Consider the following 18,786-nt stretch of genomic DNA (forward strand, 5'->3'; position numbering starts at 1 on the left):
AGGTCTAGAGAAGCTAGGTGGCTTGTGTAAGAATAGCCAAGAACTCAGGTCCTCTGACTTCCAAATCCAGTGTTCTCTGCACCATATTAAGATTTGTCCAATGGTACCAAGCAAACCAGGTTTGGGACTGTGCCTTGGCTGCCCAGCCAGCCCTTTAACCATCGGTTCCTAATGCCTCTTTCTTCACAGAAACTTTTGACATTTCTTTGAAAGGTAACACACACTAAAAGGGAAATGATGATGCTGAAGGGGGGGACGCAGGCTATAGAGTTCAGCCCTAATAATAAAGACTATTTCCTCATCTAAAACCTAGGTCAGATACCATAAAATGTGCTCAGAAGCAAACAGCAACAGCAATTTGAAGTCTCCAAATCAAGTTCTTACAATAAATTCGGTGGAGGGTAAACCTCAGGAAAGGATCTAGAACTACAGGACATGAGACCCCAATGTCTCTGGGTCATTCCAAGGCATGCCTGGTTAGGCAGCTACCGGTAAAGGGGAGGAACCAGGTTTTTCCCATAAAAGAAGTTCTCCTGGGGAAGAAGGACCTGAGGGGAGAAAACACTATTTGGTAGCTTCCTAATTTTAACTCATCATTCTTCCAAACAGTACAAAGGTTCATTACTTCTACTAAGCCAGAAGCACTATCAGTGCCCTCTGTTCACTTTGGCTAACAAAATTTTGAATTATAATCTTGAGGAAAAAAAGGGTTTTTGACAAAAGTTAACCATAACGCTCCATTCCCACTTAATGGAGATGTTGCTATAATTCTGTCCAACAAGAAAAAATTCCAGTCAGCTAAGTGGTATAGATGATAGAGTGCCAGATCTGAAATTAAGAAGACTTGAGTTCAAATCTTGACTCAAATGAATCCTAACTGTGTGTCATAGGCAAGTCACTTAATCTCTCAGTCTAATTTCCTCATCTATAAAATAAAAGCCCTTACCTCAAAGGTTAGAATAAAATGATATCACACATCCAAAGCATTTTGCAAATCTTAATTTGTTGTTCTTCAGTCATATGCCATTCTTCATAATCCTTTTGAGGTTTCTTGGCAAAGATAATGGGGTCACCCAGCCTCTAAGCCATCTTTCACATAACAGCTCTTCAAATACATCAGAGGCTAATGTAACTTTGAGTCGAAAGGAATTTAGAAATTATCTAATTATTATATCTATCTAATTATTATATCTAATTATTTAATAATTTCTAATTATCCAATTCTTTTTGTTCATCCTTCCATTTAAAGAGGACCAATGGCATCATGGCTGATGTCTTGACTCAGGTGTGAATTGGAGTTAAGAGAGGCAGCAATTATAGAGTTGACCAGTTCTATCATTTTATAGATGAGAAAACAAAGGAAAGTGACTCTTCCAAATTCACACAGGGAGGAAGCCACAGAACTAGATTACGAACCCAGACCCTTGATTTAAAGACCCAGTTTCCCCTTCCATGGTACCATGTTGTCTCTCAGTTATCAATTCTCACATCCTCCGGAGGTAACACATCGTATGTTCCTCCAGTCTATCCTCGTGGGGCATGGTTTGAGGTCATTAGGCTGCGGTGCCCCATGAGGCTCCCTCTGAAGTCTGCCCCTCTCAGAATTTATAAACTGAGTTTTTCCTCCATTAAATCACTCTCAGTTACATCCCGCCTCCAATGGGTTCTTGCTCTTGTTTCCTATGCCATTAGCATTCTCTCTTTCTTTAACTCTTTCTTTATCTTTCTTTAACTAGGAAATCAGAATCATAAGGACAAAACTTTAATTTTTAATTTAATTTTTAATTTTTAATTAATGTTTCGACCTGCCCTCTCCTGACTTCTCCCCAGGATGGTCCCTCTAGGAGTCTGTCACATAACTCTGCTCCATCCCAGCTCACTGTCCCACTCTGCCCTGCCCACCCTGTCCCTCCCAGGCTGCCGAAGTGATTTTAGGAATAAATACAGGACCTCTTACCTGGAGACTGCCACCGTGCCACAGGACTACATTGCTCTTTGCAGGATTGGGGATCTCTGGACAAACCAGTCGTTTCAATCTGCCAATTAGAAAGAAAAGTTGGCGAGGTTTTATATTCTTCCCCCCTCCATGCCAAAGGTAGGACTTCAGTCCTGTGTAGAGGTCTGGATGGATGGATATCAACATTTTTGTTATTCTTCTTGTTTAACCCTATATTGTTCCCAAAATAATTCAATAAGTTTATAGTTCCACTGATAACATATTAGCATATCACTTTTCCTACAACTGTTACCAGCATGGAATTGTATTATCCTTTTATTTGTTTTTTTAAACCCTTACCTTCTGTCTTAGAGGAAGAACAGTGGTAAGGGCTTGGCAATGGGGGTGAGATGACTTGCCCAGGGTCACCCAGCTAGGAAGTATCTAAGGTCAAATTTGAACCCAGGACTTCCCATCTCTAAGCCTGGCTCTCAATCCACTGAGCCACGCAGCTGCCCCCTTATCATCCTTTTCTATCTTTGCAATGTAATAGTTTTAAGGTAGCACCTCCGAGATGCTTTAGTTTTGATTTACCTGATAATTAAGGAGTATGAACACTTTTTTGAGTAGTTGTTGATCATCTTGTCTTACAAGAACTGTTTCTTAGACCCCTTATCTCCTGATAATGCGTCTCAAGTCTTTAAATTATAGATATCAGGTTTTTATCAGAAATGTTTGAGGCAAAGTTCAATCTGTATTTTTTTCCTTCTTATTCTGGATACATAGTTTTTTTCTTTCCAAATTATATAAAAAGATATAATCAAGATCTTTTGTCCCTAATAATTTTGTCTAAATTCTAGCTGGTTAAGCGTGTTCTACTCTGCAATTGTGAAAGAGATCACCTTTTCATGCCTTCTATTTTTTTTTAAATCACGTGCTTTTTTGAACATTAATATTATTAATCCATTTGGAATTTATCGTGGTTTAAGATGATGACCAACTCACAATTTTCAGCCAGCTGTTCCTAATTTCACTACTAAATTCTTGATCTACAGGCAAATCTTCCCAGATGGAGTCCACAGACACGACTAATTATCTGAGGCAAAATTATTATTCCCACTGGAAATAGGAGAACTTGAGACATGTAGAAATTAGAGACTTGGCCAAGTGTCTACAATATTCAAGCCACTCAACCAGAGCAGGCAGAAAGTCTAAGATAAGGAAGGGCAAAGGATCTCCCATCCTTTAATGTATCATCATTTTTTGTCCTGGGTTAGGTGCCCGGTGGATCCAGCAAAGCAGAACTGGGTCCTCCCAGCAGGTTAAGTCAAAGAGCAACATCAGAAAAATATGGGATATGAGAAGAGGAATGGCAAAGCAAATTACCCTCCCAATCCAATGCGGGCCACTTCTATAATCTGTGACTTTTTCTATCCTTCCCCACCTCTGAAAACAGATTGCTCTTTCTTGATTCTGTGGTTTATCATTTTCCGTTGTCTCCAACTCTCTGTGCCCCCATTGGAGGTTTCTTGACAAAGATACCAGAGTGGCTTGCCATTTCCTTCTCAGGCTCATTTTACAGATAAGGAAACTGAGGCAAACAGGGTCACCCAGAAAGGAAATGTCGCCTACCAGATTTGAACTCAGGAAGATGAGTCTTCATGGTTCCTGGCTTGGCAGTCTATCCATTGTGCTTCCTAGCTGCTCCTGACTCTGTACCCCCCTCTAATTCACATTAGTAGTTTAGGGAAGAGGGTCAACCCTTCTGTGGTCCCTTGGTGCTACTAAGTAATCATCTCTAGAGAGCAGAAGGCACCTCTGGCCATTTCTGCATCACCCCTGACGGTCCTCTGTCCAGCAGAAAGAAGACCTTTGCTCAGCCCATGGAGAGGGCTCTGTTAGACATCAGGGCAGCTTCGAAACTTCATTTTCATGTACTTGTAAAAAACAAAAAGCGATGCATAATGGAATTTTGCCCTTTCATTCACAATCCCCTCTTTTGATTCTTCTTTATATAAGGAAATGTCCATGTTCCATTCATTTATACACTATAATTTGTTTAGTCATTTCCCGATTGATGGATAGAAACTCTTTTAGTTTCTAGTTGTTACTGCGTGGATCTCTTTGGGGCAGAGGCCTGGGAGTGGTATATCTGGGTCAGAGGTTAGGCACAGTTTACATAAATTATTTTATTTTATTTTTTCCTTTTTTATTTTTATTTTAATCACATATTTCCATGTTTTCCAAAGTTATATGATCCATAGCTCCCTCCTTCTTTCCCTCCCCCTCCCAGAGCTGACAGCAATTCAGTCTGTGTTAGAAATGTATTATCATGCAAAATATATTTCCAAATTATTCATTTGTTGTAAGCAAATAATCTTATAGGACCTAAATCCCAAAGAAACAAGTGATAAATCCTATGTCATCGCCTGCATTTCTACTCTAACAAATAACTTTTTTTTAAACCCTTACCTTCTGTCTTAGAGCCAATACTGCATATCAGTTCTAAGACAGAAGAGCAGAAGGGTTAGAAAATGGGGGTTAAGTGACTTGTTCAGGGTCACATGGGTAGGAAGTGTCTGAGGTCAGATTTGAACCCAGGACCTCTTATCACTGGGCCTGGCTCTCAATCTACTGAGCCACTTAGCTGCCCCCAATTTAATAACTTTTAATAATTAAGTTGGCTACCCACCTTCTAATCGAGAGAAAATGGGCTCAATATACAGAATGCAACATGGATCATTGGATATTGCCAATTTAGGAATTTCGGCTTTATTATCCATAAATAAAGATAGAGAGGGATTGGTCTTTTTTTTTTCTTTTTAATGGATGAGAGAAAAGAGAGGGTAAAAATAAATGTTTGTTAATTTAAATATTCATGCATACTAATGCTTGTCCAGTGCAAAATAGCAACAACAAAAAAATAGAAATGAATAAATCACATCTCCAAAAAGACCTACAACTAGTTTCCTCTTGTCTAGGTAAGCAACGGGCCAAACTTTTATTAAAAATGACAATTTTTCCCATCTCCGTTTCCCAAATACACAGAAATACTTACTTGGCTTTGGTAAGACTGCACACCATCAACAAAATAGCGAGAAAAAGGAGACCAGCTCCAGTGAAAGAGATGAAAAGGACCATCTCGAGGATACCTGCGAGAAAAGAAGAGTATTTAACCACAAAGAAGGTTTCTGTGCTTTTTTCAGTAAAGCTAGTCCAGAAGGAGAACTAAACTAATTAATTTACTAATTATAAATTATAAATTAATTAATTTAGCTAGTTAAACTAATGTATATTCCTCATTAACCCTATTTTATAACATGTAACACTGTCCACCAAGTCTATCTTCATCGCTCATAGCCCCAAGTCTAGGTGTAGACTGGATTCATTTTGGATTCAGTTTACTTTAATCTGACACTCAGAACAAGCGCCAAACAGGGGTTCCATTTTGCCTCCAGAGGAGCAAATACAAAAAAAACTATAAATATCTTTAGCAAATAGGCACGTAGACCAATATTCAATGTATTATGTATTTTTAAATCAGCTATTAACAATTAAAATTTAGTTTTCACATACAATCCCCTTTTTCTGTTTATTTTTTGTTTATAGAAATGGTCCTGCATGTCTCTATCAAGATCACAGTTGGGTTTTGTTTTGTTTTTTTGTTTGTTTTTTCTTTAAACGTTATTTTATTTAGTCATTTCCAAACATTAATCATTGGAAACAATGATCATTCTCTTTTCCTCCCCCCCACCCCCTATCCACCCCACTTCTCCCATAGCCGACGCACGACTCCACTGGGTTTCACATGTGTTCTTGGTTCGAACCCATTTCCATGCTGTTGGTATTTGCACTAGAGTGTTTGTATCCCCTCCACCCCTGTAGTCAAGCAGTTGCTTTTCCTCCGTGGTTTTACTCCCACAGTTTATCCTCTGCTTGTGGATAGTGTTTTTTAGATCTCTGCAGATTGTTCAGGGACATTGCATTGACACTGATGGAGACGTCCATTACATTCTATTGTACCACAATGTATCAGTCTCTGTGTACAATGTTCTCCTGGTTCTGCTCCTCTCACTCTGCATCACTTCCTGGAGGTTGTTCCAGTCTCCATGGAATTCCTCCACTTTATTATTCCTTTGAGCACAATAGTACTCCATCACCAACAGATACCACAATTTGTTCAGCCATTCCCCAATTCATGGGCATCCCCTCGTTTTCCAAATTTTTGCCACCACAAAGAGCGCAGCTATGAATATTCTTGTACAAGTCTTTTTACTTATTGTCTCTTTGGGGTACAAACCCAGCAGTGCCATGGCTGGATCAAAGGGCAGACAGTCTTTTATCGTCCTTTGGGCATAGTTCCAAATTGCCCTCCAGAATGGTTGGATCAGTTCACAACTCCACCAGCAATAAATTAGTATCCCCACTTTGCCACATCCCCTCCAGCATTCATTACTTTTCTTTGCTGTCATGTTAACCAATCTGCTAGGTGTGAGGTGATACCTCAGAGTTGTTTTGATTTGCATCTCTCTGATTATAAGAGATGTAGAACACTTCTTCATGTGCTTGTTAATAGTTTTGATTTCTTTGGCTGTGAACTGCCTGTTCATGTCCCATTTATCAATTGGAGAATGGCTTGATTTTTTGTACAATTGATTTAGTTCTTTGTAAATTTGAGTAATTAAACCTTTGTCAGAGGTTTTTATGAAGATTGTTTCCCAGTTTGTTGCTTCCCTTCTGATTTTGGTTACATTGGTTTTATTTGTACAAAAGCTTTTTAATTTGATGTATTCCAGATTATTTATTTTGCATTTTGTGACTCTTTCTAATTCTTGCTTGGTTTTAAAGCCTCTCCCTTCCCAAAGGTCTGACATGTATACTATTCTGTGTTCACCTAATTTTCTTATAGTTTCCTTCCTTATGTTCAAGTCATTCACCCATTTTGAATTTATCTTGGTATAGGGTGTGAGGTGTTGATCCAAACCTAATCTGTCCCACACTGTCCTCCAATTTTCCCAGCAGTTTTTATGAAATAGTGGATTTTTGTCCCAAAAGCTGGGATCTTTGGGTTTGTCATATGCTGTCTTGCTGAGGTCATTTACCCCAAGTCTATTCCACTGATCTTCCTTTCTGTCTCTTAGCCAGTACCAAATTGTTTTGATAACCACTGCTTTATAATATAGTCTGAGATCTGGGACTGCAAGTCTTCCTTCCTTTATATTTTTTTTCATTATTTCCCTGGGTATCCTTGATCCTTTATTCTTCCAAATGAACTTTGTTATGGTTTTTTCTAGATCAGTAAAAAAAAATTTTTGGAAGTTCCATGGGTATGGCACTAAATAGATAGATGAGTTTGGGTAGGATGGTCATTTTTATTATATTGGCTCATCCTACCCATGAGCAGTTAATGTTTTTCCAATGGTTCAAGTCTAGTTTTAATTGTGTGGAGAGTGTTTTGTAGTTGTGTTCATATAGTTCCTGTGTTTGTCTCGGGAGATAGATTCCTAGGTATTTTATTTTGTCTAAGGTAATTTTGAATGGGATTTCTCTTTCTAGTTCTTGCTGCTGAGCTGTGTTGGAAATATATAGAAATGCTGATGATTTATGTGGGTTTATTTTATATCCTGCAACTTTACTAAAGTTGTTGATTATTTCGATTTGTTTTGTTTTTTTAATAAGCATTTGCAGCAATAAAACTATTCCTTAAATTACCACAAGACAGGATGTGTTGCTCCATGAAAACTGAGGGCCATTTTTTCTTGGCAAAAGTACATCCGGCATTCCTTATTTGCAAACTAGGTCACAAAGGTTATCTCCAATGAAGATGAAAGTTTTAGTATTTCCAAACTTTGGGCAGGAATTTAACATTTTTTTTTAAAGAATAAAAAGCCCAATATTTACTCATTTCTTTTCATCTGAGAAGATGCATTTTTACCTGTTAACAAATGAGCTAAACTTTAGCTCTTAGGAACATGATATAGAATGTTGTTGCTTCTCTGTCTGTCAAGTATCCTTTGTTCCTCACATTCCTTAATTCTGACTCATCATCAGCATGAAGATGGAAATGAAGGACATTTCTTCTAAACTATTGTTTTTATCGAATAGCGTTTTACATTCATGGAAATGAGTGAACCCTTTTATCTGGTTTTCTCCACCAAAAAAAATCAAAAATAACAAATTAGTTTCCTTTTTGGGACTCAAGTTGTATGATACCAAGGGCAAAGGATGGGACCAGATTTCAAGTCCGACCTCCATGACTTCCTAACTCTAATGTGGAGCAAATCACTTCCTCCTTTCTAGGCTGTGGTTATCTCATTTGTACAATGAGGGAGTCCGACTAGACAGAGCTCCTGCATCTACGATAAGCACTAGGACCGCAGGACGTGGTAAGCAGACACGTCCTCTCCTCTAATGATGGCAGAATCTACTGAAGGAAGACATGTGGTTATTGCTGAGATGAATGGCTCAGTCCGATCCGGGACACAAAGAGGGTTAGGATGCAGCAGAATGGCTGGTAATTCCCAACTCAATTCTCAATGTTCCAGTTCTCTCATTTTTCTGCATCCCATTCTGGAATACCAACATGTGGGATGCGGTATGGCTCTTTCCATATAAACAAAAGCATCCTTATCCTTATCCTTATCCTTATCCTTATCCTTATCCTTATCCTTATCCTTATCCTTATCCTTATCCTTATCCTTAGCTTGCTTTTTTCTCCCCTTTTTCAAGAGGAATCATCACAGGAAAAACGTACAAGCTAAGCAGCCATAGCTGGGAAGAAATGCAATCATTACCCCAAAAGAGCGCCCCTTTGGACTGTTACTCACTAAAGGATAATGTCTTGAAATTGAAATTGGTTCCATTCTTGCCGCCGGCCAAGGTGTTTGCCATAACCGTGACGGTGTACTGAGTGTTTCTTTCCAGGGACTCCAGTTGACATTGCAAGACACTAGAATTGACTATCTGGGCTGAAAGAAAAGATACAATTAATTTTTAAAAAGAGGTACTCGTCCAGGAATCCTGATAACGGAACATTGTGGTGACTAGAGCAGGGGTATGGACAATTGCCAGGTACCCCAATTGCTCTGTACCCCAACTTCCTGGATATCCAAGTTAGCATTGAAGACTTTGGAGTAGGGGGAAGATTAACGTGGAGACAAGAAAACAGAATTCCTGAAAAGGAGGCAAGGAGAGGGCTTGGCAGATAGAGTGCGGGCTAGAGTTGGGAAGACCTAGTTCAAACCTGGTCTCAGATCCCTACTGATTGTGTGGCCCTAGATAACTCTTTTAAGCCGTGCCTCCGTTTTCTAATCTAAATGAGGATCGTGGAAATTGGGATAATAATAGCATCTACTGCTGATGGCAAAATACTATCTACCCCTAGAGGAAAAAGTCTGAATATAGATCAAAATATACCATTTTTCACATTAATTTATTTATGGTTTTATTTGGGGTTTTCAGTTACAACAATGACTAATATGGAAGCATTTCTGCATGATAATACATGTATAAACCAGATCAAATTGCTTATTATTTCCAGCAAGGGGGAGGGAAGGGGCAGAGGGAAACAATTTGGATCTTATAATTTAGGACAACGTAAGTGAACAATTGTTATTACATGTAACTGGGAAAATAAAATATCTTTGAATAAAAAATAAATAAAAATAAAATAATAGCATCTACTTCCAGGGTTGTTGTAAGGATCAAATGAGATCACTGTAAAAGCACTTACCATAGTTCCGGAAATGTAGTAATATTATATGTTTATATATTATACATATTATATATTTCTCACTTCCACAGTGTGTATAAAACATCTACACATATAATAGTAAGTGCCATGTAAATATTAACTATTATTATAGTAAATAATAATAAAATAAAAATAAGCAAATAAAAAATAAAACTTTTTTTTTTTACTTTAACCTTCAGTCTTAGAATTGCTATTAAGGATCAGTTCCAAGGTAAAAGAGTGGTAAGGAGTAGGCAATGGGCATTAAATGACTTGCCCAGGGTCACACAGCTAGGAAGTGTCTTCAGATAAAGGAAACATTTTCTAATAATTAGAGCTGTCCAAAAGTACAATGGGCTGCCTCAGGAGATGCTGGGTTCCTCCTCACTGGAGGACCAGTTGTCAGAGATGGTAGGGTTTTTCATTATCTGAAACGCAAGCCTGCAACTTCATCTGACTGCTCCAAGTTTTACCCTCTGGGTCGAAACAGACCATTAACAGCAAGAGTTCAAATTTGCCTTTGGACACGTCCTAGCTGTGTGACCCTGGGCAGAAGTTAGGTCTGTATCCCAAAGAGATCATAAAAAAGGGGAAAGGACTTGCTTGTACAAAAATATTTCTATTTATGGCTGCTCTTTTGTAGAGACAAAGAATTGGAAACTAAAGGGATGTCCCTCACTTGGGGAATGGCTGAACAAATTGTGGTAGATGGTAGTGATGGAATATTATTGTGCTCTAAGGATGATGAACAGGATGATGTCAGAAAGAGCTGAAAAGGCTTTATGCACTGATGCAGAGTGAAATAAGCAGAACCAGGAAAACTTTATACACAGTAACAACAATATTGTGGAATGACCAACTGTGATAGGTTTAGCTACCCTCAGCAATACAATAACCCAGGACAATTCTGAGGAACTTATGACATAAAATGCTTCTCCACCTCCAGAGAAAGAGCTGGTGGAGTCAGAAGGCAGGTCAAAGTAGACTATTTTTCACCGTAGTTTATTTGGGTATTTATTTTAGGGTTTTATATGAGTATTCTCTTACAAAAATGAACAATACGGAAATATATTTTGCAGGATCATTGAAAAGCTTAACTTGCATTCATTTCAGTTAATTTCTTTTTAGGTCATTTGGTATAAAACTAATTAATCGTATATAATCCTTTAAGCAATATAAATAAAACTAGAGTGTTCAAAAGGCTAATCCCAGTGGTTAATGAACTGTGATGGATAAGGAGAGAGTTAGCTTAAGAGCTCTTGTTATAAACCTTCTTATGTTAAGAATACATCTTTGCTATTTCCTAATTCTGAGTAAAGATAACGGAAGCAATCATAGAGTCGGTTGTGAAAGCAGGAATAGCATTTGCTTTTCTAGGAATTTATGTCAGTAATAAGGTCCTCAGACTTTGTGACTCAGCAAGATGGCTCTGCTGACCTTTATGTCTCTTCCTAAGAGTTAAAGTCGGAGGGGATTAGTCCTAAGAGCGATGAATCACTTGGACCTCGTACTAGAATTTGTCAGTGATTAGCTAATGTACTTTGAGGATGTGAGTTTTGTCAGTCAGTGATTTGTATCAACTGTAGAAAGTCTATAAAAACAACTGAGAACATCCACAAGATGCCTTTCATCACAGACTGCAAATGATAGGACTATTGACTCCATTTATCCATGAGTAAAGTCAGTTTTTCAGCTCAGAATTATGGCCCAAAGATTTCTTTATTTCTTCCATAATACTCATGGAACCAGATCAAATTATTTGCCAGCTCTGGGAAAGGGGAGAGAAGGGAGAGAGGGAGACAATTTGGCTCACAAAACTTTAGAAAATTTATGTGGAAAATTGTTATTGCACGTAATTGCTAAAATATCTTTACAAAAAAGCGACTACTCTCCCATACACATCCGCTTTGGACTCAGTTCTGCAGGAGCAAAAAGGGGAAGCATTATTGAATCTGCATGAAATCTGGGTGTCTGGAGGACTATTTAATTCAATTCTATTCCACAGCATTTATTTATGAGGCATATATCCTGTACAAGGTAGAATAAGCCTGAGAATTAGGCACTAGTGATACAAAGGTAATTTTTAGGAGAAGTTCTGCCTTCAAGGAGCTAGTATGTTTTATTGGACCATTCTAGTTCATTCCAGACCCAAATGGGATCACAGAATCAGATACCCCTGAAAATAATAGAACAACAAATTCAAACTCTTTGAGAGCAGGAACTATGTCAGTTTTCCTCTTTGTATCCCCCAAAGTGCCTAGAATGGCACCTAGAACATAGCTCAATATGCACTGACTAAATGGAAATGAATTAACTGAAGGAGGAGGTTTGGATGTCATCCAGGAAACAGATCTCCCTCTGAGATATTCCATTGCCCAGATCAGAAATCAATGCAGCTATCACGGTTGATTTAGTCAAACTACTTGGTTGGGATAAAGAGAGTTTTTTCCCAGTTAAGCCATATGTACACTTACCAAATTCTTTTCCTCCTTCAGATTTATAAAACACTGTATAGTTGCGGATGAAGCCTTTTCTCTGGGCTTTGGAAATCTCTTCCCATTTTATTGTAGCTGTATGAGAGCTGATATTTTGAGCTTTCGCCCGTGGACCTTCTTCTGGGACTTTTAAAAGGACAAGAAGATGGACAGTGAGCATTAGCCTGACTTCCCACCACATTTGCTGCCTCCTCTCCTATGAACACTCAACTCAGATAGGATTCAAGCTGGAAGACCTGAGTTCAACACCCAAGTTCACCTCTTCTGGGACCATGAGGCAATCCCATATCCCCGTGGGCCACGGCTAGGTCTCTACATTTCAAAGGTTTTAGGGTTGTGCCTTTTTTTTAATTCCTTGTAGTTTAGAGATTATGAGCATGCCATGTGGGGACACCTATTTAAAATATGTTTTTTTACTTTTTATGGACCAAAATGATGCCTTGCTAATTGTGGGCAACAATTCCGTCCATGATAACTTGCATTGAGTTCTTCAGGAACATTTTGAGGGGTGTATTTTCAGGATAGGCAGCTGGGTGGTGCAGGGGATAGTCTGGAATCTGGAAGACTCAAATCTAGCCTCAGAGACTCACTACTGTGTGACCCTGGGCAAGTCGCTTAATCTTATTTGCCTCAGTTTTCCCATCTGTAAAATAAGCTGGAGAAGGGAATTGCAAGTCATTCTAGTATCTTTGCCAAGAAAATCCAAATGGGATCCCAAAGAGTTAGACAGACTAAACAGTAAAATGTTTCTAGTTTTCAGTAGTGATACACTGCCCAGTTTCTATTATTATTCTATTTCTTCTCATCTTTGATGAAATTCAGAGAAAAGGTGTATAATGCACTCTCAGGGTGTCTATCAATCATCTTCCCTTTCATTGAGGAGGTGTTATTCTTGCTATAGATGCCTGAGAGTAATGGGCTTTGTGTTTTGTTAAAATTATATGGGTTATTTTAGTGATACCTTCCAAATCTGTTTTAATCTATTTAACGGTTCCATAAGTATACACTAAGACTGGTTCTTTGTTGGGGACAATTGCTTTAAAAATGTCCTTCTTATCCAATCTGGATTTCAGAATGCCAGTAAGTCTCTTAAATATATTCAACCAGGCTTTCTCCTCTCTGTGTTTTATATGGAGGAGGTCAAAGGACATGGAAGCCCTACCTTTATCTCGAGAGGATTTTTTTTTAATATATACAGAATAATTTCTATATCTGGGTTTTGAATTAGAGGCTCAAATCAGTTCTTTGACCTTTGTACACATCCCTTTGTTCTTAGGAGCCCCAAGGAATATCTCTCCCTCTCCCTCTGCCCACCAGAGCCTGGTAATAGAAAGGGGAAATATTGGAACTCATCTTGCTCAGTAAATAAGAACTGGGTTAGATTAGGAGTTATTGCTAATGACGGGATGGCCACCATCACCCAGGGATGGAGAGGATTTGAGAGTTTCAATGGACCACCTCCCCATTGTCTATTTATGAGTTCAAGGTGGCTTGGGGTGTCTAAGGGAGAGCTGAATAATGAGCTCCCAAACTGTATTTAGGAAACCATGAGAGGAGACTTCCTGGTCTTTGATCATTAACAGAGATCACTGAGCAATTAATTTATTGGTCAATGCTAGCTTCTTCGATAAGTTGATATTCTTACTCAGAAGCCAGTCTTCTGGAGTTTTTAATTATCCCAATCTGTTCATTCAATATAACCTTCAGATTGAAGTACAAAGCTTTCAGTCTCTATTTTACCTTGATATATATAAAAATCATTTTACATGTATTGAGTCCAAATGACATTTTGACAATACTGGAGGAAGATTTCATAAGAAGAACAAGCTGTTTAATGTGGTTTTTGGAGGAGCTATAGTAATTTAATATCATTAATAATCAACAAGGTATTTTGTTCGATTCATTCTTTAATTTAGAAGCCATATTTAATTCCATTTAGTAGCAATGATAATGGACTTAAAGTGAAGCAGAATCAACCCTATTTATCGTTTTATCATGTCATCTCATTCTCATCCTTTACATGGAGTACAGATAGAAATGGTCTGGAGACCAGTTATTATTCTGCTATTATTCTTTTATGTTTACTCATATATGAATGATTATACAAATGGATAAAATGAGTGCTTTTCGTCATTAAATAAAAGTTTTGGGATGGTAACTCATCATCTGTAAGATCACTGAAATCCCCTAAAGCAGACAGGATGATGGAGATGACAGTACTTCTTGAGCCCATGTGGTTTTGATTTCTTCCTTTGGAACCTTTACATTTTGATAGCTTTTCATTCCATGTCATTTGGAGGTTGAGAGTTTAATACAGTGGCAGCTATCATAAAACAGCATTCTCGAATGTTAATGGATTGGTGTTTTATTTAAATGAATATATGCAATAGTTTTATCTATGATAATGCTCTAATTCTAAAAGAAATAATTAAATTTATTTTTTAAATAGAAGCTCAATCAGGCCACTATTGTACTCAAAAATTTTCAAAGGCTCAAAATTTTCATCTAAAATTCAAACCCAACCTGATATTCAAGGCCCTCAGTAATATGGCTCCAAATACCCTTCCTGTCCTCATTTCCCACTGCCCCTTTAGCCAAATAGCCATACACAACTCTACAGCAATGCCTTATGTTTTCCTACTTCTGATGCATGCCTCGCTCTGTTCCTTCCACATCTGAGAGCATCTCCTTTGTCAAAAGCCATACCCATGCTGTCTCTTTCATCTCTAGTCCCTCCTCTATTCAGAGGCCAAATTGATTATCCTAAAACACAGGACTGACCATACTGTGATTTCTGGCCTGGAATGTTCAGTCCAGGCTCACAGTGTGGAAGGTTAAGCAACAAAGTGGGCAGTAAATTTGCTCTGGAGGGCCCCATCCTTGTCCCTTTATTGGAAGGGGCTCAGGTCTAGGTTCCCCCCTCCAAATGCCAGTGATGCAGTACTGTTCATACATACTCCCTTCTGTGAAATAAGCCTGGACGGAATGTGGAGCTCCAACTTCCATTCCCTCCACTGGATACACCGAGATGTTATAACACTGAAATGGCTTAAAATTGTCTGTAAAAAGAAAAACACACATGAAAATCCACAGCATAGCTTAATGGAAAAGATCATTTACCAGGAGTCGGGAGACAATGTAGCTGTGCTGACCTCGAGGAAATCACTTCAACCTTCTTGGACTTCGTTTTCCTCCTCTGCTCATTATGAGGATTGGACTTCATCAGTTTTAAAGGTTGTTATAATAAAAGATATTAATTGTTCTATATTATAATAATTATGCAAGATATATTGTATAAATTCTATGTAGATATCATTATTGTTATTATTATAGAATGGATGTAGTACCATATTGATATAGAGGTTTATAGAGTACTTTACAGTACTTCACAACAATCCTAGGATATAGGTATTATTTACAGTTGAAGAAACTGAGGCAGAGAGAGTGTAAGTGATTTTCCTGAGGTTATTCAGATAGTGAAAGTATCAGAGGCAGGGTTTGAATTCAGGTCATTGGGACTTGTAAGGATGATATTAGAAAATAAGTATTGTTTTAGTAGTTTAGGGATAAGAAGTAAAGTGGCTGCTTGAAAAAGAACTGGAGTTTGAAGCAGAGCTGAGAGAGCCTGTGAATTTCAACTGCTGACAGTTATAACCATTTTTCTGTGTCAATTACTCTCTCTGGCAGTGGGGAGTTGCTCTCTGGCAGTTGGCAGAGACACACTCTCAGAGACTCTCAGGGCTGGAGGAGGTAACATCTTTGCCTCTCTCTCTCTGTCTGAGGGAAAGATCTGAAGGAGCTCAGTGCTTTCCTTTTCCAACATGGGAAACACTATTGACTATCTATTGTGGTTTTTATAGATTAATTTAACTCTGAGAAGACCAAAGAAAAACCTGGTCTTTGGTTTGGACTCTGAGTCTGTTAAGGCTCAGAGTCCTCATTTGGTTCTTGTTGAGACTCAACCAGCTAGCCTTTGCTAATTTATAATTTGAAGGCAAAGTTAAGACTTATAAGGATAATAGTGGTAGTTTTTATTTAAATAGTATAAATTTGGATTAGTCAGATCAGGGAGGATTAGTGTAGCATGTGAAACACAGAAGAAGCAGTTCCTTGTGGAACCAGGGGTGGATTTAGAATCCCTTAGAAAAAAATCCTTTTTTACCCTTAAATATTTCAATAAATATTTTATTTTTTTAACTCACCAATTTATTTTTGTAGACTCTAGGTCCACTGTGATATGCAATATATTACCCAAGCTGCCTATGGTAACAGAGCTTCAGCTTGATCCTGAAACATTGATTGCTTGGTTGTTGTTGGTTAATTCATTTGGTTGTAATCATAATAAATAAGCATTTTTTAAAAATAAGATTCCACTTCTAATTTTTGTTTATTTGACTATTTGTTTTTGTTAATGTTTACTGGATTTATTGAGAGAGACAGCATGGAGAGTGGCTGGAAAGACAACCTTAGAATTAAAAAACAAGGAGTTCAAGTTTGCCTCACATATGTACTAATTATGTGACTATGAACAAACCACTTAATCTTGTCAGTGAGGAATCAAGTCAACTCTCTAAGATTATAAATTGCAGAGAAAATGGCAGCCTGCATTGGTAACCATCTAGGAGTTCCTTATGCCAATTAAGATATAGGTCTTTCCCTTATTATCCATATATCCATGTATATACATAAAAACAAACATGTATGCTGTTGTTGCTCATCCATTGTTTTTTAAGAAGATCATTGTCATCCTAGGGTGATATCTTGGCCTGCATGTAAACTGGATTTAAATGAGGTGCAAACATTGCACAAAACATCAACTTCTCCCTTCTTTAGAGTCATCAAAGCTCAGTGGCAAAGCCAGATTCAGAACTAGTGATGGCCAGGATGCACGCAGGATGCAGTAGATAACCCTGGCCTCTTTGATTAATGTCCAAGCTCTAAGAACTCCATAGCACCTACTTCAGCTGTCTTTGTGGCCAGTGGAACAAAGTATTCTCACCCACCCATTCCAATGGGCGGAAGTCTTCACATGCTTAGAGTAAATATCTCTGTTGGTTACTCTCAACCTGGTTTAACCTGTCTGCCAAGATGATTTTAGCATCCACACCCCAGTAAAAAATAAACACACACACACACACACACACACACACACACACACACACACACACCCTGAGTTTGTTTTCTTTAACAATAAGCTCTAAGGTCTTTTTTAACTCTTTCTGGAAATGTTCTGTCCCAATTCTGATATTTTAATAAATTGCTTCATTATTGGAAATGGGTGCACTTCTGGCAAAGAGGCTTTCTTGTTTATTTATTAATAATGCTTTCCATTTAAGACGGGAGAACTAAGAATTCTCAAAACAAAAGAACCCACTCAGAATAAGAATGATCCACTGCTTGTAGCTGAAGGCGGAGTCAGGATGGCGGCTTAGAAGCAGCAAAAGTTCAGACCTCTGAAAAACCTTTCTTACCAATCACAAACTGAATGCTCCTAGGGGACTGCAAATCAAACCTAACAACAAGACAGAGCCAATGAACCCTCCTGCTGGACTCAATTCAAAAGGTACGCCCCCCCCAAAGTTGGAATCCAAGAACACTCAGGTTTAAGGGGAAGGCAGAAGGAAGGTCCCAGGACCAGCTTCGGAGACCCTCCATATTGCTCCAGCCTTCCAGGAGGTTTTGGCCTAAGAGCACATCCAGCCCAACCCAGCTGAACTTAATCACATCAAAAGTCTTCAGAGCTCAGGGAAGTCCAAGCCCCAACACCCCTCCCTCACAGACTGCTGGACTTTAATCCAATCAAAAGCCTCCAGAGAACAGGGAAGCTCAAACCCCAACACCCCTCCCCCACAGACTGCACGGAGAGAGCTTCTTTCAAAGCTCCAAGAAAGGATACTGACAGAAAGCCCCAAAACAAAAAAAATGAGAGAAGCGAGAGTAAAGAAATATGGGGAGAAAATAAGGGGTAAATATGAGCAAACAACAGAAAAAAAAAGAAATTACAATTGACAGCTTTTGTACAGGCAACAAACCAAGAGCAGATGGAACAGAGGAGGAGGCAAGCAATAAAACAGCAATCCCAGTGAATTGGATACAGACTTTGAAAGAACTCAAAATGCAATTCAAAACACAATTAAGAGAGGCTGAAAACAATTGGGAAAAGAATTTTAAAACTAAGATAAGTCATCTGGAAACAGAGGCACTTGAACTAAAAGAAGAAAATAGTATCCTGAAAGCCAAAAATCAACCAGCTTGAAAATGAGGCAAAGGAGATGAAATATGAGGCAAAGGAGATGAGAGATGAGGTAAAGAGGATGAAAGATGACCTCCAAAGAAAATCAGACCAGACGGAGAAGGATGACCAAAAAGCCAGGGATGAAATCCAGTCTTTAAGAACCAGAATACAACAACTATAATTAAGTGACCTCACAAGGCAGCAGAACACTATAAAACAAAACAAAAAGAATGGAAAAAATGAGGAAAATATGAAGCATCTCATTCACAAAACAGAGAATTTAGAAAACCGTTTGAGGAGAGGCAATTTAAGGATCATTGGTCTACCAGAAGACCATGACAAAAGAAAAAGCCTGAACATAATACTACTGGAAATTATCCAAGAAAAC

At 38.4% G+C, this 18,786-nt stretch overlaps 1 protein-coding gene across 1 annotated transcript in view; it reads right to left on the reverse strand.

Annotated features, from left to right (window-relative positions):
• Positions 1-18,786, reverse strand: part of IL31RA (interleukin 31 receptor A) — a 105,495-nt gene that overhangs the window by 8,326 nt on the left and 78,383 nt on the right. The window contains exons 11-15 of the mRNA XM_056821114.1: positions 15,121-15,222; positions 12,143-12,289; positions 8,764-8,904; positions 4,995-5,088; positions 1,958-2,036 (exon numbers count right to left, since the gene is read on the reverse strand). Coding sequence (XP_056677092.1) covers positions 1,958-2,036; positions 4,995-5,088; positions 8,764-8,904; positions 12,143-12,289; positions 15,121-15,222 — 563 coding nt within the window. The remainder of the gene's footprint in view (positions 1-1,957; positions 2,037-4,994; positions 5,089-8,763; positions 8,905-12,142; positions 12,290-15,120; positions 15,223-18,786) is intronic.

The sequence above is a fragment of the Monodelphis domestica genome, chromosome 3 (assembly GCF_027887165.1).
Source record: "Monodelphis domestica isolate mMonDom1 chromosome 3, mMonDom1.pri, whole genome shotgun sequence".
In the NCBI taxonomy this organism is placed as follows: Eukaryota; Metazoa; Chordata; class Mammalia; order Didelphimorphia; family Didelphidae; genus Monodelphis; species Monodelphis domestica.